This window comes from Phacochoerus africanus, chromosome 15 (assembly GCF_016906955.1).
Source record: "Phacochoerus africanus isolate WHEZ1 chromosome 15, ROS_Pafr_v1, whole genome shotgun sequence".
NCBI classification, from domain to species: Eukaryota; Metazoa; Chordata; class Mammalia; order Artiodactyla; family Suidae; genus Phacochoerus; species Phacochoerus africanus.
In genome coordinates, this window is record NC_062558.1 from 46,918,617 (window position 1) to 46,944,607 (window position 25,991).

Consider the following 25,991-nt stretch of genomic DNA (forward strand, 5'->3'; position numbering starts at 1 on the left):
ACAAACAGTGGTAAGGATGCAGGTATGGGGGAAAGAGAGGAATGACATGTGACTTTGGGGTTAAGAGTCGGCTTTAGGAGACAATTCTAGGACTGAATCCTCCCTTGGCCACTTGCTAAATGGGCCACCTACCCTCTCCACACTTTGGTTTTCTCATCTAAATCTACTGTGTGAGGCTTAAACAACACAACACAAGGAATGAGTCAAGCAGAAACTCTGGCCATGGTTAAGTGCACAGTAAGTGCTTTTATTCTAGTTACAAGTAATTGTGGTCTCACCACCATCCTCATCCATGCTCTCATCCTCATTTTAAACTATGCACATTTCCTTCCAGACTTGGAAAAATGCGAACAAAATTTTTTCCTGATGTTTTTACAATCATGGTGCATTACCATGTATTCTGTTTTCAAATATATTTAGATTTTTTTTAAAAAGTTCTTGAATATTTAGTTTCTCATGTTGCTACCAAGTATTCATTGACATCATTTTAAAGGGTTACACAACACCCCCTGTATTTTCTGGTGGGTCTCCTTTGCTTCTCTCTCTCCCTGTGCGACAGAACCCAAGCTCCTCGTGTGTCTGGGACAGGTAGCTTCTTGCCAAGCATTTACTCTTCCAGGTGGCTCCTGGCCATCTCAGGGGCCACTCAGAAAGGCTCTGCATCCAGGCTCTGCTGCCAACTTGCCATGGGGTTTGGGCAAGTTACTTGCTGTCCTGAGCTCCCTGGGGGCCCTTTTTATGCCAATGACAGGCTCTGCCTGCCTACCTCAGAGAGGCTCAGGTGCACTGTGCAAACTAACATGCCCACCATCATTGCCACTCATGGACTAGAGGAAAAGACCTCAAGTCTTAAGTCCTCTCGGAGGCACGAGGTCTTAAAGAGCTTCCTGGGAAATGCCTGTGATAGTCATGTCCTCTGCCAGGGTACAGAGAAGGCACTTAGAAAATTCCTGCTCAGGAGCAGTAATGGGGGTGGTGGGGCTCAGTGACCGAGTGGGCAGGGTTCGGAGCCCCTACCCCACTTCACTAGTAATGCTTCCGCAATTGCCCATCTTAAACCCTGGCGCCTCTGAGGAGGATCTAATTGGCACCAGGTGGAAATCATTCATCTGGTCCAATGTACCCACTTCAGACATAGGAAAACTGAGGCCTCAAGAGGTGAAGGGGTATGCCTGCCAATACTATTCTGGCTGACCCCTGAACTGTTTTCCAAGCATCCCTGAAAGGGAGCCCTTGTGATCAGAAATGGAAAGTCACCTTGAGGTGATTCCTCAAGGGAGACTAAGTGTGACATGGCACTACATCCTGGAAAATTTGAAAAATCACCTGTCTTCTCAAATCCTTTAAACCAGCATGCTAAGGTGAAGCTTGAACTCCAGGTGGCCAAGAGGATGCAGGTGACAAAGTGAAGGTGTGAAGGGCTGTATGAACAGAAATAGGGAAGGCAGGTGAAGGCCAGGAGCACCCCCCTCTCCAACCCCACCACCACTTAACTTTGCTCCAGGGCCAAGAGCTGGGCCTGAGCAGCTCAGTGAGAGAGAAAAAAGAAAAAAAAAGAAAAAAGGCCTGCCACTGAGCTCGGTCCCTGGCAAATGCCTCCAGGAGGAAACAGAGTCTTCCTTTTTCCTGTCAGGATGGCTGACCCCGGGCCTGATCTCAGCTAATTCAACAGCATGAGGGGAGGACACCACCCCCATATCTGCTCTGCATCTCAAACACGCCAGAGAACTGGCGAGACAGAGGAATTGCTATTGATTTCCACTTGTGCTGGCTGACCTAACAAAACCAATTCGTCAAGTGCCTGTCTGCCTTACTGCTGCAGATGCTCACCCTAACCATGTGCAAATAAATTGCACCAGCATCTCGGGCGATTCGTCAAGGTCCAGCTGGGCAGGGGCCCTGGCTTTCACTGATGGACTCTGGGCCATCAGCCAAGCAAATGCCCCTGCCTGCTGATGTGCTAACTATCAGCCACATTCTGGGCGGCCAGGAATCAGGATGCCCATCTCCTGTGGCCACATGAAGAGCTGGGTGGCCATGGCTGGGAGGGGGCTTGGAGGCACAAGGCCCAAGTCCCACTCACTTTAATAGTGCTTGGCAGTGACATCCTCTGTCTGTCTTCCTGTCTCTGACCCCTTGATTTTGGAGGATTTACTGGAGTGTATGTGTAACCAGGAGGCACTGAGTTCTGGGACTGGCTCTGCTGGTGGCCAACTGTCCTTGGGAATCTACGAGATGAAGATGACACAACCTGTGCGGGGTTTAGGAACCTACAAAGGCCAGGGGACATATTGAGTGTCCAATCCCTGTTCTCCTACCTCCTGGCTGTGGCCTAGGCAGGCATCTTCAGCTCTCAGTGCCTGGCCTTCCTCATCTGTACGATGGGGCTGAAAACTGTACCTACCTTTTAGGGTGGAGGTAGTGGGGACCAAACAAGAAAACAGAAAGGACTGCAGGGCCTCACACCCTTGGCCCCTCCTTCCACAGGCAGAGACCTGAGGCTCGGAGAAGGGAGCAATGTTCTCAGGACTACACAGTGAAGTGGAGCAAGGTCGGGAGGGGTCAAAATGGGGAGCAAGCACAAAAGGTTGATGAAGAGAGCCTCATCCTGCCCTCTTCCTCTCCTGATGGCGGTCATCCCTTGAAGAAACAGGACATGGGGAACAGGTCACAGGCCCTGCATGGATCATTTCTTGAAAGGGTCAAAAGCTTTATTTGCAGGCCTTTTTTTTGTTTTTGAATATACAGGTTTCCTGCCATCCGGGGAGAAAGGAAGGTGGTGTCTCACGGCACGAGGTTTGGGGGGCTTGCTTTGGGGCTCCGTCCCAGTCCCTTTCGCCTGCTCGCCGGCCCACGGCTTCCCCCACTGTGGGATAAGGCACTGTGTGTTCTGTAAGAAGGCGCTCACGGCTGGCTGGTGGAGGACGAGGTGGCCTTCTCAGGGGCTGCAAAGCTGAGGCTGTTGAGGGATGAACTTGAACTTGGGGCCCCAGCAAGGGGCCAACTGGGAAGGAGGCCCCAGGCTATGGTACCTTAGCCTGGGGGGCCCAGCTGGCCCGGGCACAATGGCCTCAGGACGGAATCATGCCTTTGCTTCTTTTGCGGTCGGCCATGTTTCGCCGGTTGTGGTTGGCTCGGGTGGCCTTGTTGGCCTCCTTCTTCCTGCGTTCCTGTGTTGTCTCACGGCTCTGCCCGTGGCCCCGTGGGCTGCCAGCCACTGCTGTTGAGCTGTCATACCGGTACCTGAGGAAGAAACAACCCCCCCGCAAGAAGAACCTATCAGCCGGAGGAGATGGGCAGAGCCCACTGCCTTGCCCAGAGGCCCCTGGGAGAGGACACAGAGTTTGGGCCAGGACACCCAGGTCCCAGCTTCCAATGTGAGGAAAAATGGGGCCTGGCAGGGGTAGAGCTGTGGAGGCTCCGGTCAGCCCCAGGCCTGCTGTTCTCTCATCTCTGAGCCTTGCCTCCTGATGGGCCTCTGGCTAAGCAGGTGGAGGGCTGACCAAAGCCCACAGTGAAGAGCTGGGGATGGCCATGTGCTACAGATACAACTCCTGTTCTACACCCCAGGGCCTTGTTTGGTGGCTTCCAAAGGCCAAGTGCACTCAGATGTGACCTTGGGCCTCTTCAGACCATCTCAACTATTGGGTTTGCCCAGAGCTCTGTGCTCAGGGGACTGGGATGGATCAGAAGTCAGAGTTACTCTGCTCTCTGCTCAACAATCTTCCACGGCTCCCCACTGCCTTCAACATGAGATCCAATGGCTCCCTACCCTTGGCGAGGCCCCCTGCACTGTGGGAGTCCCAGGGCCAGAATAGGGGGCTGGTCTTTGATCCCTCCGGACAGTGCCCTCACTGGGAAGATGATGGCTGAATTGGAGGAGTGTCTGGTCACTGGTTCCCAGCTCTCCTCCAAAGACCCCTCTCCCTGGCCCCCCTGAGCTTTCTCGCCTTTCTGCCCTCACGGGACAAACTCCTTTGCACGTTTTCTACCTTTAAGGGCCCAGCTCAAGCACCCCTATCCCTATCCTGCCTGCCTCAGCCAAAAAGGATATCTGTGCCTGTCTGTCTGGGCTCTTTCCACATTTTATACTCTGCAGGATACCAGCGAGCCACAGACACATCATGCTCCTGCAGTGGGTCATAAACCCTGTTGTGTCTATCAAGTCATAGTCACAAGCGAGGACCCCAGAGCTAGGCCACCTGGACTCGAATTTTTGTTCCACCACCTGGCTGTGTGACCTTTCGTAGGTTACTTAACATGTCTGGGCCCGGTTTCCCCATCTGTAAAAGGAGGATAATGCCAACAGTAGCTGCTTCATAAATTTGTTGCCAGAGCTAAACTAATGTATTTAAAGCACTTGGGGTTTATGTGTGGGCTTCCTGGGGTTCCTTCCCTTCCACCCAAACAGTTCCTGAAATACTCACCCCTTCCTGGCCAGGAAGGCCATGCGCCTGGCTTCTGCTTTCTCCCGCAGCATTGCAGGGTCCTGCACAAAATGGTCGGGCTGTGGAAGGGAGGGAGAGAATCATGAGCTGCCCCATTCCCCTAAGCCGAGGTGAGGCTGCACCTGGCTGCATCCTGGGGATGTCTCCAGGCCAGGAGTCGGGGGCCTACAGAGCAGCAGGGCTACACCCTAGAATGCAGCTGGCTTGCTGAGGTCCAAGATTTCCACCAGAAGCCTCCTCCTCTGACCCTCCCACCAATTCCCAGAAGAGAGGCAGCTGAAGATGGGTGGCCACAGCTGGAGCACAGCAATGACAAGTGGGAGCAATAGAGGAAGGCCAGGATGGCCGCACGAGAGACAATGAAGAGCCTCGAAACCCAAGGGAGCCGCCCCCTGCAAGCTGACTCTTTCCCACACTGGTGCCACTGCCAACAAACTGTGGGAACACCCGCTCTGTGCCCGGGGCCGGGGAGTGGGGTGGAGACTGGACCCGGGGGGAAACTGGGACCCAAGGACCACAGACAGGCTCTGGGGACTTGGGCTGTTTCAAAAAACACAACAAAACAAGGGGAATCATAACCTTTAAAAACTGCAAGATTAGGAGTTCCCACTGTGGCACAATGGGATCAGTGTCTTGGGAGTGCCGGGATGCAGGTTCAATCCTTGGCCCAGCATAGTGGGTGAAAAGGATCTGGTGTTGCCAAAGCTGCGGCTTAAGTCGAGACTGCAGCTTGGATCTGATCCCTGGCCCAGGAGTTCCATATGCCATGGTGCGGCCATAAAGGAAAAAGGGAAAAAAAAAAAAAAGTGCAAGACTATATATAAAAAATGTGGGCTGACCCCTTGCCTGGAAGAAGGGAAAGTGCTGGAAGGTTCAGGCCTCCCTGGTGCTAAGAAGCTCCTGGGCAGGGCGTGTGTGTTTCCCCCCAACCACAACCTCAGATTCCATCAGGCCCTGCTACCCATTTATGATGGTGGCCTGGTCCCGGACACATCTGAATTTGTGACCCTGGTGGGAGGGCATGAGGGGATCCAGGGGTCCCAGGCTGCCGCCCCTTCGACCTGAGCAGTGGTGCTCTTTTCTGTTTTGTATGAGGCTCTAGTTAAGACTTCATTTGAAGAAAAACTTTCAAACCCACCATCCCAGATGACCTCCAAAGGGTCCTTGGGCTCTAAGGTCTCTCTGATTTCAAGAATTGCCAAGCTGGGCACGAAGGCTGACAGCTGAGCCTCTCCAGGCTCCCAGGCTCCTGGGCCTAATGAGCCCAGCAGCTCAAAGGCCTGGCCTCTGATCCATCCCCTGGGCCCTCACTGGGCAATCAGAGGCGGGTTCTGAGCCAGCAGCTCTCCAAGCAGACATCCTGGGCTCAAAGGGACTCTCCGCTCTCAGGCAGTGATGCTGGAGCTCCCTCAAGGCCAGGTGCGGGGGGCAGGGGGAGGGCACAGCTCCGGATTCACCCCTCAGAATTAAACCCTCCCCTTCACCTGCCATCTGCCAGGGAGGTACCTTAGGGGCCTCGTCCTCAGCCTCCTCCTCTTCCTCCTCCTCGTCCTCCACTTGCCCTTCTCCGGGCACTTTGGTTCTCAGCACCTGAGGGATGGTGAAGGGCCTGAGGGTTTAGAGAGAAAATGAGATCAAAGATCAGATTAAACTTGGAGAGAGCCTCATGGAGGAGGGAACCCACTGTGTGAGGGGGGCTGCTGGACAAAGAGGGCTTGGGAGGCTGGGAAAAACCAAAGCACTTTTGAGGCCAGCTTTGTTCCAGCCCCTGGATCCTGTGAGGGTCCCAGGGTCTTATGTGGGGGGCGTTGGGGGAGGCTGAGCTGGGGCCATGGGGGGTCTCCCATCCCCGCTAGTTAGGGCAGCTCTGCTTTTACTGGGGAACTGGGGAATCTCTGTAAGATTCCACTGGGAAGAGTTTTTGGCAATTAAGAAGAAAAATGCGGAGTTCCTGTCGTGGCGCAGTGGTTAACGAATCCGACTAGGTACCATGAGGATGTGGGTTCAATCCCTGGCCCCGCTCGGTGGGTTAAGAATCTGGTGTTGTCGTGAGCTGTGATGTAGGTCTCAGACTGGGCTTGGATCTGCCATTGCTGTGGCTCTGGCGTAGGCCGGTGGCTACAGCTCCGATTGGACCCCTAGCCTGGGAACCTCCATATGCTGCAAGTTCAGCCCTAGAAAAGATAAAAAGATTAAAAAAAGAAGAATAAGAAGAAAACTGTAAAACTCTTACATGAGACCCAATAAATGCTGCCTCACTCAGGGTAAGTCAGACTAACTGGCCAAGGTGGTGGCTGGCGGTGGAGAATGCACTAGACTAGGAGTCAGGTTTGGGCTCCCCCTCTGTATAAACAGGAGGCTGAGGGAGGGCCACTCTGCCCCTGGAATTCCAGCAGCCTCACCTGCGGCTGATGAGCTCGTCATCCGAGTCAGCGTCATTGGCGCCTACCTGGTTGCCATCATATGTGTCATCATACTCATCCTCATAGTCGTCACAGTGGTAAGGTGAGCCCTCACCTGGCTGCAGCGGCACCTGAAGCGGCAGAAGCATGGGTCTGAGGGGCCCGGGGCTGGCCTGTCCCTCCTAGCAGGTCTGGCGGCCTGGGGACACCTACCTCCTCCACCACCACGCTGTACTGCTCATAGCGCTGCCGCTGTGCCACCACCTCCCGCTTGTCATTCAGCAGGCTCCGAGTGTTCTCTGTCTTCCTGGCAGCGGGAGGGAAGGGCAAGGAAACACGAAGGAAAACCATCAGGCTTTGGAGGGGGGCAGCAAGAGGGTTCAGAGTGACCACGGCTCACTTCTCCCAGCCTCAGGCCAGCACTGAGATCAAGCACCCGTGGGGACTCTGCGCTGCTGGTGTCCTGGGACTGCGTGCAGCCACTCTGGAGTGCAACCTGGGAGCAGTTGTTAAAAATGTAAAATGTGCCCACCCTGCAAGCTGGGAATCTCCCCTGGGATGCGCCCACCCTAGGGAAATGCTGGCTGAGTGCACAGAGAGGTCCGATGGAGGAATTTGCTTCTTGGCATTTTTTGTAACAGTGAAAAAATGGAGAGCAGCACATGTCCATCAAGGGTGAAATGGCCAGAGGAACTGTGCCACATCTGTACTATAGATCACTGGGTGGCAGTTCCCAAGAACGACGACAATCTATTCCTGCTGGAGGAAAAAGAATTCTAAGATATTTTCCAGGAACAAAGCAAAGCACACCCTATGATCCCATCAGTATGAGAGGCAGAAAGCGAACCAGGGCCACTATCCACTGCAGGCATAGACATATCTATGCTTGTAAATGCACAGAGAGAGGGCCAGTAAACTCCCCCACCAAGTGCCTGGACATTCTGAGGAGGGGCAGGGGGTTGTCTCTTTTGGGGGGCACTCTTGCAGCATGTCCCAGGCTAGGAGTTGAATTGGAGCCATAGCTGCTGGTGTCTGTCACAGCCACAGCGACGTGGAATCTGAGCCACATCTGTGACCTACATCACAGCCTGCGGCAATGCCGGATCCTTAACCCACTGAGCAAGGCCAGGGATTGAACCCGCATCCTTGTGGATACTGGTCAGGTTCTTAACCTGATGAGTCACAATGGGAACTACCTGGGGTTGTCTTTTTTGTTTTTATTTATTTAGCTACCCCTGAGGCATATGGACTACTGGGCCAGGGATTGAACCTGCGTCCCAGCACTCCAGAGATGCCACCAATTCCATTGCGCCACAGCGGGAACTCTTGTTTTGTTTCTTTTTAACTGGGGTTATCTTTTAAAACAAAACCTGGAAAAGGAGCAAGGCCACATGTGGCTTTCCTATTGAGCCCTAGGGGGCCTTGGGGTGCGAGAGGTGAGGAAGGGTCCTGGCCTCTCCCTCTCACCCCAACTCCAGCAGAGCGGCCTTCTCTGTTCTGCAGTGTGATCTTCCATGTCAGGTTGCATGGTGAGAAAAAGTCTGAAAGTTTAGCTGCGGTCAAGTTACAGGTGAGCAAACTCAGGTGCAGGGGACAGGAGGGGAGGGAGAGGGCGGTGTTTGGGAACACAGTGGGCAAAGCACAGCAGTGGTAGGGACTCAGGCCTCTTGACTTGGGGCTTTGCAAATCTGTAGAAAAACCTGGCTTGTCAGACACATAGCCCTGTGGAATGTAGTTTCTAGCCCTGCAGGGAAAAATCAATATGAGATGCCAGGCAAGAAAATCCAGCTTAGCTGTGAAATTGGGCCTCTGGAATGTATCAAGGATAGGGGAGAAAAAAAGAAGAGACACAAAGCCTGTAGCATCCATAAAAAATCTTCTATTAACTGGCTTTTGGTGCAGGGAAGGGCAGGAGCCTGAGTCTGGTGGGCTGTGCGCTTGGTAGCCTGGGGCATGTCAGGACAGCAGCCCCTGGCATGGTGGGTTTGCTTCCTTCAACAGTCCTTTTCATGGGTCTCCAACGTGCAGAGCAAGGTGCTAAGGCTGAATTGGGGAGAGATTCAGAACAGAGTAAGATCTGGGGAGTTCTCACTGTGGCTCTGCGGTAACAAACCCAACTAGTATTCATGAGGATGTGGGTTCAATCCCTGGCCTCACTCAGTGGGTTAAAGATCTGGTCTTGCTTGTGATATAGGTCACAGTTTGGATCTGGTACTGCCGTGGTATAGGCCAATTTAAATTGCAGCTCCAATTTAACCCCTAGCCTGGGAACTTCCATATGCCATGGGTGCTGCCCTAAAAAGACCAAAAAAAAAAAAAAAAAGAAGGAAAGAAGGAAGGGAGAAAGAAAAGGAGTAAGCTGTGGATTTGCCCTCAAGGAACTCAGTCTAGTGGAGTGATTGACAGGCAAAGAGCAGAGATGTGCCCAATGAAGGCAAGCATGCCCTGGAAACACAGAGAAAGGAGAATGAACTCAGGTGCATGGGGCCTGGCTGGGCATCTGGAGAAGGGGGAATGGAGAATCTAAGGTGTGATGTTTGGTCTGGACCAGGGAGAATTCTCAGTCCATAGGAACCTCTCACGGCACACCAGGAGAGGGGGCCTGTGACTGTGGCCTCTGCCCTTACGTGGCTTTTTGTGTTTTTTTTTGTTTTGTTTTGTTTTTTTGTCTTTTTGCCATTTCTTGGGCCACATGGAGGTTCCCAGGCTAGGGGTACAATCAGAGCTGTAGCCACTGGCCTACGCCAGAGCCACAGCAACGTGGGATCCGAGCCGCGTCTGCAACCTACACCACAGCTCACGGCAATGCCAGATCCTTAACCCACTGAGCAAGGGCAGGGATCGAACCCCAACCTCATGGTGCCTAGTCGGATTCGTTAACCACTGCACCACGACGGGAACTCCTTACGTGGCTTTCTTTGACAAGTTGAGAACTGGAGAAGAAAGAGGCAGAGAGGAAAGGAAAGAGGCCAAGCTTGTCCAGGTGGTTGGCACCAATGGTAGAAGCACATCCATTTAATCAACAGGAGTTCCCGTCGTGGCGCAGTGGTTAACGAATCCGACTAGGAACCATGAGGTTGCGGGTTCGGTCCCTGCCTTTGCTCAGTGGGTTAACGATCCGGCGTTGCCGTGAGCTGTGGTGTAGGTTGCAGACGCGGTTTGGATCCCGTGTTGCTGTGGCTATGGCTTAGGCTGGTGGCTACAGCTCCGATTTGACCCCTAGCCTGGGAACTTCCATATGCCACTGGAGTGGCCCAAAGAAATAGCAAAAAGACAAAAAAAATAAAATAAATAAAATAAATAAATAAAAAATAATCAACACATGTATCCAGAGGGCCTATTGGGTACCAGGCTCCAAGCTGGGCCAGGGGACCAAGGATGAATGAGCGCTGTCACTCATCCACGTCCCATGGCCAGGTCACATCACCCCTGGTCTATTCAGTCCTGAGAGGGCGGTAGAGAGGCTCAGTCACACTGTGTGGCCTCTGGGTATATACTCCTGGGCAGGACCACATAGAAGCCTGGCAAACCTCATCCGTCCTAGCTGGGTCCTGGGAGGGATACAGATAAGGACAGAGGAGCATGGTGCCCTGGGTACTCTATCCAGGAAGGTATGGCTTTGGCCCATTATCTCTTTTGGAGCCAGGAAAGTAAAGGAAATCAGGGGTAAAACTAGTCAGGAAAAGAGATGGAACCCCAGTCAAGCAGCTATCAAACACTATCTCCAGGGCAGGTGGCTTCCTCGGCCTCCTACAAGATAGTAGCAAGCCTGGGGTACATGTGCGCTCTCCTAAGGCTCAGCCACCATTCCCCTCCTCATTTCCTCCAGCTTGTTCTTCAAGGCCCAACTCAAAGTGGCCCTTAGTGGGGTGACACCCACCTTTGAATTTCTAAAGGGCCTACAGAGGAGGCAAACCCTTCCTTTTCCAGGTGAGGAAGCAGGGGACCCAGAGAGGTACAGTAACTTTCCCAAGGTCACACAGTTTCTAGCAGCTGAGCCATGGCCAGAACAGGTCTCCTGACTCAAGTCTGCTCAGCTTCTTCCTGAGCTGTGTGATCACAGGCAAGCCCCTTATCCTCGCCAAGATTTAGTTCTGTCACCCAGGCATGATGTCAGGATAAAATGAGACAATGAATAGAAGTGGACCTGGCACCTGCTGAGCAAAGGGAATCTGACTGCATTTCCTGCAGGACTTGTCAGAGCCTTTAATGTGCCAATGGGCTCTGGGACTCTCCAAGAGGCACACAGGGTGCACAGGCATTTTTGTAAATAGAACTGTTTTGGGAGAGAACTGTTATCTTCCAGGGTACCACTATTCAGTCCAAGGGAGTTAGGGGGCCCCACCTTACACTCACAGTCTCCTTGGCTTTGCTATGAAAGAGCTGTAGCACATGAGCTTGACATCTACCCAACAACCACCCTTCACCTCACCCCCACTCCTAACAGACCCTCATTTCACTCAGGTCTTGCCCCTTCCCCCTTCTGGAGCCCTGGCCCTCAGCCCCGTGACCCAGCTCCCCAGTGAGATATGAGGGAAACCTGGAGACTTCTGGGAAAGGTTTCCTGGTCTCCAAAGCAGAGGCAGAAAGAGCAGTTCTCCTGGCACTGTCATTTCTGGAGGTCACAGCTGAAACAGCTGCAGCCACCCAGGGGCCTTGAGGGAGCAAGATGCCTCCTTGACGGGGTGGCTGCACCACAGAGCAACCAAGCCTAGACTGACCTACTTGTGACTGCCTATCACGCAAGGGGACAGATGTCCTTATTACTTTAGCCACTGAGTGCACCCATCTGGTATAATCGACTTAACGGACACACACTTTTTTTGTTTTTTTGGTTTTTTTGGTCTTTTAAGGGCCATACCTGCAGGATATGGAAGTTCCCAGGCTAGGGGTTGAAGCGGAGCTTCAGCCGCTAGGCCACACCACAGCCACAGCAAATGCCAGAGCCAAGCTACAGCTGCAATCTATGCTTAAGCTTATGGCAATACTAGATCCTTAATCCACTGAGTGAGGCCAGGGGTTGAACCCACATCCTCTTTGGATACTAGTCAGGTTCTTAACCTGCTGAGCCACAACAGGAACTCTGACACACACATTTTAACTCAAGGGTGATCTGCCTTATGCTACTTAACTTCTCATGTGCTCCATGAAGCCACGCCCAAAGGCCCTAGGCCCCTCTGCCCCGCCCACATCAGGAGAGGTGCCCCTGCTCAGGCTCCTCCCTGCCCCATCCCAGCACCTCTCTACTCCGTCCCTGCTTGTCTAATGGCCTACGTCTTTCCCACGGTCTCTGTGCTGTTTATGGGCGAGGCCTGGGTGCCTTGTTCACCTTGTCTCCCTGGTGTCTCTGGCACAGGATCTGGAGACAGTAAATTACTTAATAGATATCTGCTGAGTGAATAAATAAATAATGAACACATGAATGGAGGCCTTACCTCTTTGTAGTCCTTAAAGCTTGGGCTACCCAGCACAGTGAGTTCAGTAAACATTTGCTACCCAGGGTCTCTGCCAGGCACCTGGAGCACCTTTTGAGCAGGGGTACAGTCCTCCTTGCCTGCCCCTCTCCCCATAGCAGGGTCATTCTGGCCTGGAACAGCGGCCACTGACATAGGATAACATTGCCAGCCTGGGATCTGGAGATGTCGCAATGTGTGTGACTAAGCAGTTTGCAAATGTTTTCTTTATGGTTGCCCTGTGCCGGGTCCCCAAGCCCTCAGCCAGCCACACTTCCATCACTGGATGGCCCTGGGGAGGGGGGACTGCTTGCACCTCTGGCCTGGGGCTCCTATGCCGAGAACTGGGCAGGTCCCCTTCTGGCTCCATCATGGGGGAAAGTGCAGGCTGTACTTGCCCAAGAATCAACTCTGCCCAGAAAAACTCTGGCGGCCCAGCAGGGGGCTGTCAGTGTCTTATTCCCCATCCTGTCACAGTCTCCATGTGGCTGCTGACTCTCAAGCTCTCTGATGGGTCTCAGTTTCAAAGCTAGGTGATCTTTCCAAAACAGAAAGTGTCAGCTCAGGGGGACCCTCACCATGCTCCATGCGGCCTTGTGGCCACTGCCTCTGCTGTTCCCTCTGCTGGGAAAGTCCCCTCCCCCTCTGTAGAACTGACTCTTCCTCGTCCTTCCACCAGCAATGCCAGGGCATTTTCTCTGAGGAGACTTTCTGCCTGGACTGAAGCTCCAACCAGAGGCTCAGAAGTCTGAGCACCTCCAACTCATAGAATCTGTTTCAGCTGCAATTTTATGTTGCTTGTTTGCCAAGTTGATTAGTGCAAACTCCACGTGGGCAGAGCCCGTGTCCATTTCATTCCTCAACAGATCCCCAGCACCTAATAAATCCAGGGCCTGGAAGCACAGGCAAATATTTGTTGAATAAATGAATAAATCATGGATGGACTTTCCAGAGCCAAAAAAGTAAGGACATAGACTAAAAATAAGCAAAAAGGCCTGAAAATGGAATATGGTTACTTATGAAAAGCTCACCAGGTACAGGCCCTTCATTTGCTCATTTTGTCACAGAATGGAGAAATTCAGGTCAAGGAGCAGCTGCTGGGAAGCACGGCTCTCCCATCCAGAGATTCAGGGGTGGACACCCCAAATGTCAAAGGAGGGAAGAGGGGCTTGTTTTGGACCCTCTGGCTTTTCACTGTCAATGAGGAGGACTCACTGATAACCCCTGAGTGCAGTTAGAGCCCAAAGCAGGATCACTAGAGAGCCTGAGCCCAGCTGCCGGGGGAGCCCTGAGCTGAAGCTCCATAAGATAGGGGCCTTTAGTTTCTCTCACTTTCTCTCTGCATTTGCAGAGTTGGGGTCCTGGGACCCCCATGGCCCACTGAACTCACCTCCTGCCTTTGTGTACCCGGCTCAGGTCCACTGAGTCCCGGCTGAACACGTCAAACTCATCATTCTGGAAGACGTTGTGACGAGATGTCAGCAGAGGTGTTGGGTCTGGCTTCACCTGTCTGGGGGGTAGCAGAGAAACCCATTTCAGGGCCCTTGCCAGTGGACATCGACCTGCACCCCACTTTCCCCTACCATGTTACACTGTCAGAGCCTCCAAACCCCTTCAACACTTGGGACGCAGCCTAAAAACCTGCCCAATCTGGCCCTGCCTGGGTATGTGGCCACCCCTCACACAAAGCGTCCCTCAGTCCCCAGTGCCATTGATGCAGGTTTTCTGTTTAAAATCTCCCTCCCTCATCTGATGTTCACAACAGCCCTATGAGATAGAGGTCGTTTGAGCTCTTTGTGTCTCAATGCCCTCACCTGTAAAATGGGCAAAGGGAGGCCAAGGAGCTTGTCCAAGGGCAGAGCTAACTTCATTCATTCATTCAATAAACATTTATGAATGGAAGAAACATCCACTTCATGTACTCATTCCTGCTCCCCACCCCTCAACCTTGGGAGCCTTCAGGGAAGCAGTGTGCCCAACTCAGGAAGAGTGGGTGTGAAGGAAGAGGGAAGCTTTGGCTGTCCTCCCCCTGGAATCTACTGGGAAGGTGGCAATGACAGGGCAGGCCAGCAATATCAGAGCTCCAAAGGCCTGTGATCCCTAGGTCACATCCTGTGACTCTGAGCTGTTTTCCCACCTGTTGGTGCAGGCAGGTCCCAGTGCACACTCTGCCCTGAAGGGGGTGTATGAGGGCTTCCTGGGGGCCTGAGGCATCTATGTTTCCCCACAGAGGACATGAGCTTATAGGGTGGGGAACTTCTGCTGGGGGGAGAGAAAATAAGCTGAGTCTTGGGACACCAGAGACAGAGCAGTAGGCATGCAGAGGAACTGAGACGGGCCCCTGATGAGGGCCCCCAGAGTGCTGTGGCCAGGGACCTGAGGCAGGCCAGGAGCCAGGAGCCTCCTCCCACCTGTCTAGGCTGCGATCCAGCTGGCTGAGGGCAGGGGCCAGGCGGCTCTCCAGGACGTTGTTGATCACCTGCTCTGGGTCGTAGCTGTAGTGCTCTAGGCAGGCCAGGATGAAGCCCTCCCCGAGCTCTGGCAGCAGGTCCTTCACTTGGGAGATGAGTGAGTCCAGCTCCACGCCACACACGGCAGGGGCTGGGGCCGCAGCTGCTCCCAGGCACTGCAGGAAGAGCCAGAGTAAAGGAGCAGAAGCCTAGGCCAGGCTGGGAACGGGCCCCACACAGCACTGGTCTCAGAGTCAGGGCGCCCGGTTTGAGTCCTAGCCCTGTTCCTCCTGGCTGAGGGACCTTGGCCAAGTCACTTAAGTCTCCATTTCCCTCCCTGGAAATAAGAGGGCTCTATGACTTACCAGCTGAACTTCTTTGGGCTGTGTGACTTTGGGCAGGGAGCTTTCCCTCTCTGAACCTGTTTCCTCCTTATAAAATGGGCCTACTACCATCCACCTCATGGGATTGTTTCAAATGGTTCAAAGAGGAATTCCCTGGTGGCTCAGTGGGTTAAGGATCTGGCATTGTCACTGCAAGGCACAGGTTTGATCCCTGGCCCCTGAACGTGGAACTTCCACATGATGCAGGTATGGCCAAAACAACAAAAAATGCTTCAAAGAGATAATGCACACAAAGCGTGGAGCACAGTGCCTGGAGTGGACTAGGTGCTCCACAAATGGCTGTGGCCTCTATGAACTAGGTCCTTTTCCCGCTCTAACAGGTTAATGAGTGACATTGGTGGGGAACAGCAACCATCAGGTCTAGACTGTATGGACATGCTCCCCTCTGATTATCCTCTTTTCGATAAGGAGGATTCAGTTTACAGACTGCTCAAAGTGGCTTCATTTTTTAGGCTCTTCATTTAAGAGAATTCACAAATCAAAAAAGTAACAATAAAACTCCTCCGTGTCTGAGCTAAGAAGCCAAATGGGGAAAAGGGTGGAAAAACGCAGATGGGGCTGTCATTCTCCAGGGTCCTGGGACAGTAGTCACAGGGCCTGGGGTCTAATAGGAAGAAGAGCAGCATCTATCAATGGAGCGTCAAGACCAGCCAGGCTCAGAGCACTCACTCACTCCACGATGTGGCTCTGAGCATTCTACAAGCTCACGGAGGTGGGGACATTGGTGAGCCCCATCTTACAGGTGAGGAGCCAAGGCTCCATGTGAGGGACTATGGCCACCCAGCTGGCAAGTGGCAGAACCAAGATATACCCCTGAGCTGCCTGGCCTCAGAGACTGTGTGCCTCCTGACATGCAGGGAAGAGTCCTGGGCTCAGTGGCCAATCAGTATGGCCAGACTGGGTGATGGTGAGTTCCAGAAAGGCCTGGAGCAAAAGCACTAGATCAGAGGTTTCCACTAGCTCAGTAGAGTCTGTGGTCCCATGAGGGACTTCTGGAGAGCCAAGTGATGAGACCGGGAGCTGTTCCCCGCTACAACTACAGCAGCTCCACTGCTATCTGTTTAGAGGGGACTACCAAGGAGTTTCACATGCAAAAAGCTCCATTGCTTCTTTTTATGGAGGGGAAACTGAGGCTTTGACAGCTAAGCAACTTGCTTTCCTCACACCCAGTCCAGCAGCCTCTAAAGGAAGCAGAGAGCTGACCAGCAGCTTAAGGCAGTCAATTCTTTTTTTTTTTTTGGTCTTTTCTAGGGCCATAGCTGTGGCATGTGGAGGTTCCCTGGCTAGGGGCCTAATCAGACCTGTAATTGCCGGCCTATGCCAGAGCCACAGCAACGGAGGATCCAAGCCGAGTCTGAGACCTACACTGCAGCTCACGGCAATGTCAGATCCTTAACCCACTGAGCGAGGCCAGGGATCGAACCCGCAACTGCAAGGTTCCTGGTCGGATTCGTTAACCACTGAGCCACAGTGGGAACTCCGAGGCAGTCAATTCTTAAAGAAACCTTTTTCCCTGAGAGCAGAAACAAAGGGAGGTTTTCCCCAGCTTCTCAGATTTGGCCAGGAGGGGCCGGGAGAGCAGGGGAAACTGCAGCTCTAGTCACACACCTCCTCTCCCTCGGAGTTCTCTGGCTCAGCAGTCTCCACAACCCCGTTAGGATTCTCAGCCGCTGGTGGGCCTCTGGCATCGGTGGCTTTCCGTCGGTCCACCCCTTCCCATGCACTCTCGACTGCCTGGAGGATGTAGGCAGTCCGAGTCTCATCCCTGTGAGGACGTGTTAAGGAGTCACTTGGGGACCACAGCCGTCTATCCTTTCCAGCTCAGAGGCAGCATCATTTTCCCTATCCTTCCCCAGCATCTGACCATATGGCTTCTGCCAGGGGCTGCCTGGGCTGCATCCAGTGGGCACCACAGGCACCTGGGCTACATGGGGGAACAGGCCAGACCACAGTCACACAAGCCTCAGAACCCAGTACCTGCCACTCAGCAGAAAGCAGCGCTCGGTAAAGACAGGGCTAGGAGCAAGCCAGCAGTTTCTCCTTTGCACTGACCCCCAGGAGGAAGGCCTGATGGGGCACCACCACTGGGCTGCCTCCAGTTGTGGGCTTTCTGCGAAGGCTGGAGGCCCACAGGGTGTTCCTGAGGCAGGACTGAGCAACCTACTCCAGCCATCCAAATGTCCCTGGGGCCCACGCCTCCACAGTCCTGGGCACTGCCCAGCCACACCTCTGGGAGTTGGCCTAGGCTCCCTCGCCTCATTTCTCATCCAAACCCCCACCAGCCACACTTCAGCAATAGCATCCTCCTCGTTGGCCCCGGGCCTCACGGAGGTCCCAGGCTAGTCCCTTCTTCCCTGCGCTAGACAGAGCTTTGCCAATGTATGATAATGACGACGTCATCTTTTGCTTCACATCCTTCGGCGGCTCCCCAGTGCTTGCAGGGCTGACCCCAAACTTCTCAGTGAGGGCCACCCCATGGCCATGCAGGTCTGCTCACTCCCCCAGCTCATCTGCCATGGCCTAACCCCCTTCCCACTAGACCCCTTCCACTCAGCCCCCTGCAATCTGCGCACATGTCTGTGGGCTCCTCAGACAGGCCAGCTCTGTCCCTTATCCCCTGAACATTTAGCTCGGGACCTGGCCACGAGCTTGTGCTACTCTCAACTTAGACTTCACTTCCACGTGACACCTTCACCCCAAGCTCCACTGGGTGAGATGTCTCCCCTGGCTCCCCGCCCCCACCCCGCCTGAATGTCTCCCATGTGACACTCTAACTGCTCCTTTATTTATCCATCGCCCATCCTACAGTGACATCCAGGAGAGCAGGGCTGAGTCCATCTTGGTCACACAGGCCCAGGTGCTCAGTAAAGGCTAGACAAAGTAGGGCTGTATCTTCCCTGAGGATCAGAAGCAGTCACCTCCTCCAGAAACAGGGGTTGGGGCCTTGATGGGTGTTGAGGGAAAGCTGGCTGACCGTGTGTTCTGGGGCTAAATGTCCCTCTGCTCCTCTGGGTCTGACCCAGTCGGGCCAGGCCCATCCCAGGGGCTGCGGTAAAAGGATACAAAGCTGATGAGGCCTGTTGCAGAAGGCTGACATCATCAGCCACGGGGAAGAGTGCGTCGTAGTCCCGGAGGAACCTGCCACAGAGAATAGATGGGGGGCAGGGGACAGGGCTGGAGCCACAGGGGATGGTTTGCTGCAGCCCACTCCCTGTGTCTGCTGCCCAACCACAAATGCCAGAAGCTGAGACCATGGTGAGCACTTGGCAGGGGCTCTATTAGGTAAGGCCTCGTGGGGCCGGCCAGTGGGGGCACCATGGGGCTGACCCACAGCAGGTCCAGCGCAGCCACACGCTCACCTCTTCTCCTGCAGCAAGGAGCTGAAGATCTGAAGGAACTCCTCGATGAAGCCCTGAATGTTGTCACAGCTGGAACAGGACCCCAGGAAGATGAGCTCACTCCAGGCAGACAATCTGCAGCTCCCTCCCCGGCCCACCCCACCTCCCACCCCGCTGCCAGGCCTCTGGCCAGTTGGAGGAACCAAAGCATTTTTCTTGGTTTTCCATCTTTGCTCAGCAAGCTCAGAGCAGGGGAGGGAGCAGATGAAGTGAGGGAAATGCCTCTGCTGGGCCTGGGGAGGAGGCTCTTCCACTGGGGTGGTGGCTCCCCAGGGCTTACCTGCTTTCAAGGACTGGGAGAAGGCAGATCTGGTTCAGGAGGATGTGAAAAATCTCCAGTAGCTTCTTCCTGGAATGGGAGAGCCTCTGCCACAGGTCACCTAGCAGCCTTTGAAGGCCAGAGAAGAAAAAGTAGATCTGAGAGGCAAAAAGGCACTGAGGGAGCTTGTTTGAGGGTGTATTGGCAGTATTTGAGGGTGTTCCTGCCCCACCCTCCCCGGGGCCGAGAAGGCCTCACAGGTCGCTGTTGGCAACAGCTGGCAAAAGGCTACAGGCTCTGAGAGGCTGGCTGGTCCCAGGGTCGCTTTCAGCTCAAACAGTAGGTCAGGGACCAGTGGGTTAATAACAGCTTGGAGCAGCAGCCCGGGGAAAAGGCTTGGCTGCCAAGGCCAGGAGGCTGCTAGGTAGGATGAGTCAGCTGAACCTGCATGGTCCTTGGTCCCACCCCCCTTAACTTGGGGATGGGGATGCTGACGCTTGGGGTGGGCAGGGCCCAGGCTGGGGCTTCTCTCTCCCATAACAAGGCTCTTGTTTTGTTCCCGCCTCACTTGCTATCTTCAAGCCTTCTCTTCTTAATCGTAGATTCCAGTTCTGGGATTGCTATCTCGTAAAAGGAAGCTACCCTGCAGTGGCACAAATGGGTGAAAGGCTGGATTAATTCGTAGATACCGCACTTCGTTAGAAAATCAAAGAAAATCAAAGGAGCATGAAACCCATTTCTTGCTTGCAGGTTGCCACCACAATAAATTTTTCACTTTTTCCTTGATCAGAAACTGCCAGCAGATCCTACCTCCTATGACATCAAATCGGAACTCCTCTCTCTGGTACATCTGTACCTGGCACAGTGCAGCCAACCTTGTTTCTCACCTCAGCAACCTCACAGCCACCCAGCCACCCCTTCTCAACTCAAATTTAAATTCTCCATCTGAACACAACATTGTAAATCAACTATACTTCACTAAAACTTTTTTTTAAAAGGGAGTTCCTGTTGTGGCTCAGTGGGTTAGAAACCCAACCAGTATCTTTGAAGATGCGGGTTTGATCCTTGGCCTCGCTCAGTGGGTTAAGGATCTGGCGTTACTGTGAGCTGGGGTATAGGTCACAGATGTGGTTCAGATCCAGCACTGCTGTGGCGGTGGTGAAGGCCAGCAGCTGCAGCTCCAATTCAACCCTTCACCTAGCAACTCCCATATGCTACAGGTGCAGCCCTAAAAAAAAGTAAAAATATATATTAAAATGAAAACTCCTCTCCATCTGAACATCTTAAGCTTCCCAAAGCCAGAAATGCAGCCTACACGCCTAGAACAGTGCTGAATCTGCAGCTGGTACTCTGTAAACATTTGTCTGTCGATTGGCTGGCTTCTGGCAACTTTATTCCAGCACAGTGCTGTACGGAGCAGAGGGTAAGTAGGCCAAAAGAGGCAGGCTGTACTAGGCCCACAGCACGGCGCCCAGAAGAAGACAGAGAGGGCAGTCTGGCTCCAACAGATTCAGGCGTTGCCAAGATACACTGCTGGTGGGAGGGTAAATTGAAACAACCCCTATGGAGGGTGATTTGGCAAGATCCATGAAAATTTTAAATGCATATACCATCTGTTCCTGCAATTCTACTTCTAGGAATTTATTCCTCAGATATACTTATAAAGGTGCAAAATGATGCGTGTGCAAAGTGATTCTTTATGGCATTTTTCAGTAACAGCAAACAATTAGAAAAAACTTAGAAGTCCATCTCTGTGTATCCCACGCAACAGAATTCTACCCAGCCATTCCAAAGACTGACAGTGCTTTATGCACAGAAATACATTAAGTTTAAAAGTAAAATGCAAACAGTACACACCACACTCATAATCTGACAGTACTAAACATAAAAAAGAATGCAGGAGATTTATAATGTATCTATTTGCTTACATGCATATATTTAGATCCCTATCTCTGGAAAATTGCATAAAAACTAACACAATGTTTGTGTGTGAGGAAAAGAACTGGGGAAGGTAGAGAAGGAGGGTTTTCCTTGGCTATTTCATACTTTCTGTGTTTGAAGCAGGTGAATGTATTAGTATTCGCTCAACAATTTAAAGGACAAAAGAGAGGAAGGAGGAGAAGGTTGTTCTGAGAGAGATTAGCTAAAGGGCTGTTTGGTAACCCCTTGCCCAGAGCTCTCCGGGACTGAGGTTGCTGCATGAGCTCAGTGGGCGTTCCTGGCCTCCTGCACAGCTGGAACAGGCTGGGCCAGCCCCAGGCTGTTTGTGGGTCAGAGGCAGTATCACTTGCCAAAGGCAGGGTCACTTGCAGTCAGAAGTGTTTTCCTTTCTTCCTCTTCACCCGGAGAAGGGTGGAACTGCTCCCCTGCCTCTACTGGTGTCTTGCAGGAAAGCCAGTTCTTCCAGAAATGACCCTTCAGTCTCGAAGACCCTTTCCAAAACCATCTGTGCCACGTTTGGGAAGATGCATTCACCAAAATGGGAAAATGCTTATGATGAGTGAAAATAAACCAGGTACAAAAGTGTAAGAACAGGAGTTCCCATTGTGGCACAGTGGTTAACGAATCCCACTAGGAACCATGAGATTGCGGGTTCAATCCTTGGCCTTGCTCAGTGGGTTAAGGATCCAGCGTTGCCATGAGCTGTGGTGTAGATCGCAGACATGACTCGGATCTGGTGTTGCTGTGGCTCTGGTGTAGGCCAGTGGCTACAGCTCTGATTAGACCCCTAGCCTGGGAACTCCATATGCCGAGGGAGCGGCCCTATAAAAAGGCAAAAAGACAAAAAAAAAAGTGTAAGAACAGCATGATCTCTCATGGTGATTTTAATTTCCTACCTTTGGGCGATTTCCCCAATTTCCTACAAGCATTTGCCATAATAACCATGAGAAAAGATACTGTTTAAAAAAATGTGACAGTAAAAAAAAAAAAAAGTGGAGTTCCCATTGTGGCTCAGTGGGTTAAGAATCCAACTAGTGTCCATGGGGATGCAGGTTCCATCCCTGGCTTTGCTCAGTGGGTTAAGGATCCAGCGTTACTGTGGCTGTGGCATATGCCAGCCAGCAGCTGCAGCTTTAAATCTACCCTTAGCCTGGGAACATCCATATGCTGCAGATGGGCTGTGAAAAGAAAAAGAAAAAACAGTGACAGTTAGAGTTCCCTTCTAACCCCTTTCTTCGAGGGGAGTGTGGATCGGTGCTTCATTCTAACCTTCTCCAGGAGGCCCATCAATGCTCAGGTCTGATTTTCACAAGCTGAGGAGATCCAGGAGGGCTCTGGCCCCAGCTGACAATTCTGGCACACGTCAGCACTAGGTAAATGTTTTGTCAAATGTGTGAACAATTGACCGAATGGACAGAGGGCTGGGCGGATGGAGTTGTGTGGCTCCCAGAAGCTCCTGTGAATGGTGGGGAGAGATGCCTGGCAAGAACAGCCAGAGGCGGAGTTCCTGTCATGGCTCAGTGGTTAACGAATCCGACTAGGAACCATGAGGTTTTGGGTTCAATCCCTGGCCTTGCTCAGTGGGTTAACTATCTGGCATTGCCATGAGCTGTGGTGTAGGTTGCAGGCGCGGCTCAGATCCCGCGTTGCTGTGGCTCTGGCGTAGGCCGGTGGCTACAGCTCCTATTTGACTCCTAGCCTGGGAACCTCCATATGCCGCGGGAGAGGCCCAAGAAATGGCAAAAAAGACAAAAAAAAAAAAAAAAAGAACAGCCAGAGGCCACTCAGAACAGGCCAGCCCCCTCCCCAGCTGTTGCCAGGCAACGTGCTGGTTACCAGCCCATGCGACCCACACCCCTTCCTCACTGCACAGGGAACAGATGTCCATGGTGCTAAGACGGCAAAGAGAGTCTCCTTCCCCACCCCAAAGCCCCCCTCTACATCTTTCTCCATCGCAGCAGGATCTTTCTATAACTTCTTTGGATAAAAGCCTTCAGAGGCTCCCTCCTGCCTACAGGATAAAGGCCCCATTCCCTGCCAGCGCGTATCAAACCCATCAAACCTTCTCCCCAGGCCACGCCTGCCCCTCATGTCACATTCTACTGCCTGGTTCTCCCTGGAATTCACTCTGGGGCTGCGCAGGCCTCACTCTGCCTGCCTGAACACCTTTCCTGCTGTGGTAGCCTTTCTCTGTCCAAAGGTTGCTGTCATTCTTAAGACCTCATTTGAGGGTCACCCTGAAACCTTTTATTTCATGGGACAGAATTTTGCTCCCTCATCTGTGTCTGTGATTTGGCACCAACAGCTGGCCCCACACATGCACACATCTGCTTGCTTCCTGCGTGAGCTCTTCCCTGGGCTGGTGCTGGAGTCCCCAGCCCGCTCCTTACAGTCTATCACTCCCTGTGCCTGCCCGAGACAGGGGCTCTGAGACAAAACAGAACCAAACTGAAAGTGCTCAACTCTTGGTTGGTGTTTTTCTTCCTCCCTCGCCCTCTTCTTAGCCCCACATAGGAATGCTTCTCAAATGCAGGCCCCACACAGGCAGAAGCCGGATCTGTCTCCACTGCCGTATCCCCAGGGCTGGAAGAGGGTCTGGCACATTCCAAGCACCCAGTAAATATGTGCTGAATGAGGATGTTGAACCAGAACCTTGACTTTCACAGCCAGAACTATCGCTGTACCTGTAACAGAAGTCGTGTTTCTGGAAGGTCTGGCAAGCCAAAGGGAAGATATCCAGGAAGGCCCAGAGTGTGGTGCAGGTATCACAAAGGTAGAGAACAATGTCCTTTAGTTCCTGTGGCCAAAGGAAAACACTGTATTATTCTCATCCGTCCCCACAGACAGCTCTGGAGAGGGTGTGAGACAAAGCTGACAAAGCCAGGGATCCCCCAGAGGCAGGTGAATGCTGGAGGCCCCGGGCAAAGCCTGGCTGGTCCAGCTCTAGGAGCACGAGCTGGGCAGCTCAACCTACGACTCCACAGATGCACACACAGGGGTCTCTAGGGCGACTTCTAGCTCTGGGACAATACGGTTCTGTCTCTGGATGCTGAAGGAGAACCCAGGCTTGTATCTGAAGACAGCACCCAAGGTCCCACACAGAAAGCACATCCCACTGAGAACAAGAATACCCAGCCCACACTTTTCTTAGATTCTGAAGAGCGTACACAGAACAGGGAGTACTTTCTCATGCACTTCCCTGATTCTCATGACAACTCTAAGAAGTAGGCTGGGGAGATGTTAGGATCTCTATTTTACGGATAAGAAGACTTATCTGTAAAAACTTGGCTGTGGTTCAGAGGGGTAAAAACACCCTGCTCCCACAGCACTTGGTGCACCCTTTTCTGAAATGTTGTTTGAATGCCTGTTTTCCCACAGGATGGCAAGCTCCAGGAGGGCAGCGCACAGCAGCCTCGCTCCTGCTCTAACGCAGGGCCTGACACATGCCCAGGTTCCTTAAACATTCACCTTCTGTCTGTCACCCCCTTAGACTCTGAGTTCCATGAGAGCTGGTGCTGTATTTGCTTTTGCAAACTGCTTCATCCTACCGCCCAGCCTGGAGCCTGGTACATGCTGGGGGCTCCTCAGTGCAAATAGGCTAAATGGATACATTTCTCAATGAATAACAAGCCAGTGAACCTCCATTCTTCCATCTACTAGTCCATAAATGAAGCTCCCAGAGGAAAAAGGAAGCCTGCTGAAACCCTCTAAACCTGTGTGATGGGAATAGCTGCCTGTGGGTCAGGGTCAAGGGGCTGGGAGCAAGGCAACAAGCTGCTGGGGCTTCTATTGGCCAGAAAGGAGCTGGGCTGAAGGGCAACCTCACCAGGAGAGGCAAGTCGCTGGGGGTCAGCCGGCTCCTCTCCTCCAGCTTCTGGGGTATGGCGCTGGCCCCATCCCCTTGCAAACCACAGTGCTGGAGGATATTGCTGAAGACCTGTGAAACATAAGAGGTGACTCCCACATCCTGTGAGCTGGCAGCTAGGACCCCTGTCCTGCAGCTAGGGACTGGTGATCTGAAAACTGCCTTAGAAACTTTAGAATATGTGCCAGTGTGCCTGGGACACCAGCTGTGACATCTCAGAAAGAGGGGTCAAAGTGGAAACTGTGTAAAAGGGGAATGATGGGGGTATCTTTCTTGCAAGATTCTAGTGAGGATTAAAATGACAAAATGGGAGTTCCCCGGTGGCTCAGAGGGTTAAGGACCCAGTGTCATCACTGCTATGGCTCTGGTTACAGCTGTGGCGCAGGTTCAATTCCTAGTCTGGGAACTTCCGCATGCCATGGGTGCAGCCAAAAAAAAAAAGGAAGTTCCTTGGTGGCCTAATGGTTAAGGATTTGGCATTGTCACTGCTGTGGCTCAGCTCACTGCAATGGCCAGGTTCAATCCCTGGCCTGGGAATTTCGGCATTCCATGGGTGAGGAAAAAAAAAAAAAAAAAAAGACAAAATGTGCGTAAATCCTGTAGATACTACCTGGACAGGCTGGGCAAGGGCATAGTAATAAATTATTAAGAGATATAGCAACATGTTTTTGGACCCCCTGGAGATGGTGAGTAATGGGAATTATATTGAAATAAAAGACAAATCAACAGTGTGGGGAAAAGAGAGCCCCATAAATTCCTGTAAGTACTTAACTGATAGCGCCATATTTAAGTATGTTAGCTAGCATGTCAAATTCTAAAAGTTACTGTCAAAAGTGGTGGAAGGATTATGGAAGATTAATCTTTTCTTTTTTTTTAATTTTCTACAAGGAACATTATTTCATAAAATGATTTTATAAGGCTTTAAAGATTTGAGAAACACACAGGGGTATCCTTAGAGCCAGATGGCTGATGACAAGCAACAGAAAATGTACCTCAAGGAGTTCCCTTGGTGGTGCAGTGGTTAACGAATCCGACTAGGAACCATGAGGTTGTGGGTTCGATCCCTGGCCTTGCTCAGTGGGTTAAGGATTCGGCGTTGCTGTGAGCTGTGGTATAGGTCACAGATGCGGCTTGGATCCCGTGTTGCTGTGGCTCCGGTGTTTGCTTGGCAGCTACAGCTCCATTTCGACCCCTAGCCTGGGAACCTCCATATGCCTCGGGTGTGGCCCTAGAAAAGACAAAAAAAAAAAGAAAGAAAAAAGAAAATGCACCTCAAGCTCTTTGTGTATGAGTGCTGGACAGCCCTTAGGTTTCGGTCTGGTTCAAGAGGGGAAAGGACGAATCCGAAGGAGTGAGGGGAGGGGTAGGACG

At 52.5% G+C, this 25,991-nt stretch overlaps 1 protein-coding gene across 3 annotated transcripts in view; it reads right to left on the minus strand.

Annotated features, from left to right (window-relative positions):
* Positions 1-221: 221 nt before the first annotated feature.
* ASCC2 (activating signal cointegrator 1 complex subunit 2) overlaps positions 222-25,991 on the minus strand; it is a 45,409-nt gene continuing 19,639 nt past the window's right edge. For all 3 annotated transcript variants that reach the window (XM_047759769.1, XM_047759770.1, XM_047759768.1), the window contains 14 exons: positions 24,582-24,692; positions 23,440-23,552; positions 19,383-19,457; positions 18,836-18,943; positions 18,517-18,585; positions 18,221-18,295; positions 16,766-16,922; positions 14,715-14,929; positions 13,694-13,813; positions 7,064-7,157; positions 6,851-6,981; positions 5,955-6,057; positions 4,428-4,507; positions 222-3,243 (listed from right to left, as the gene is read on the minus strand). In XM_047759769.1, coding sequence (XP_047615725.1) covers positions 3,072-3,243; positions 4,428-4,507; positions 5,955-6,057; positions 6,851-6,981; positions 7,064-7,157; positions 13,694-13,813; positions 14,715-14,929; positions 16,766-16,922; positions 18,221-18,295; positions 18,517-18,585; positions 18,836-18,943; positions 19,383-19,457; positions 23,440-23,552; positions 24,582-24,692 — 1,623 coding nt within the window. In that variant the 3' untranslated portion in view covers positions 222-3,071. The remainder of the gene's footprint in view (positions 3,244-4,427; positions 4,508-5,954; positions 6,058-6,850; positions 6,982-7,063; positions 7,158-13,693; positions 13,814-14,714; positions 14,930-16,765; positions 16,923-18,220; positions 18,296-18,516; positions 18,586-18,835; positions 18,944-19,382; positions 19,458-23,439; positions 23,553-24,581; positions 24,693-25,991) is intronic.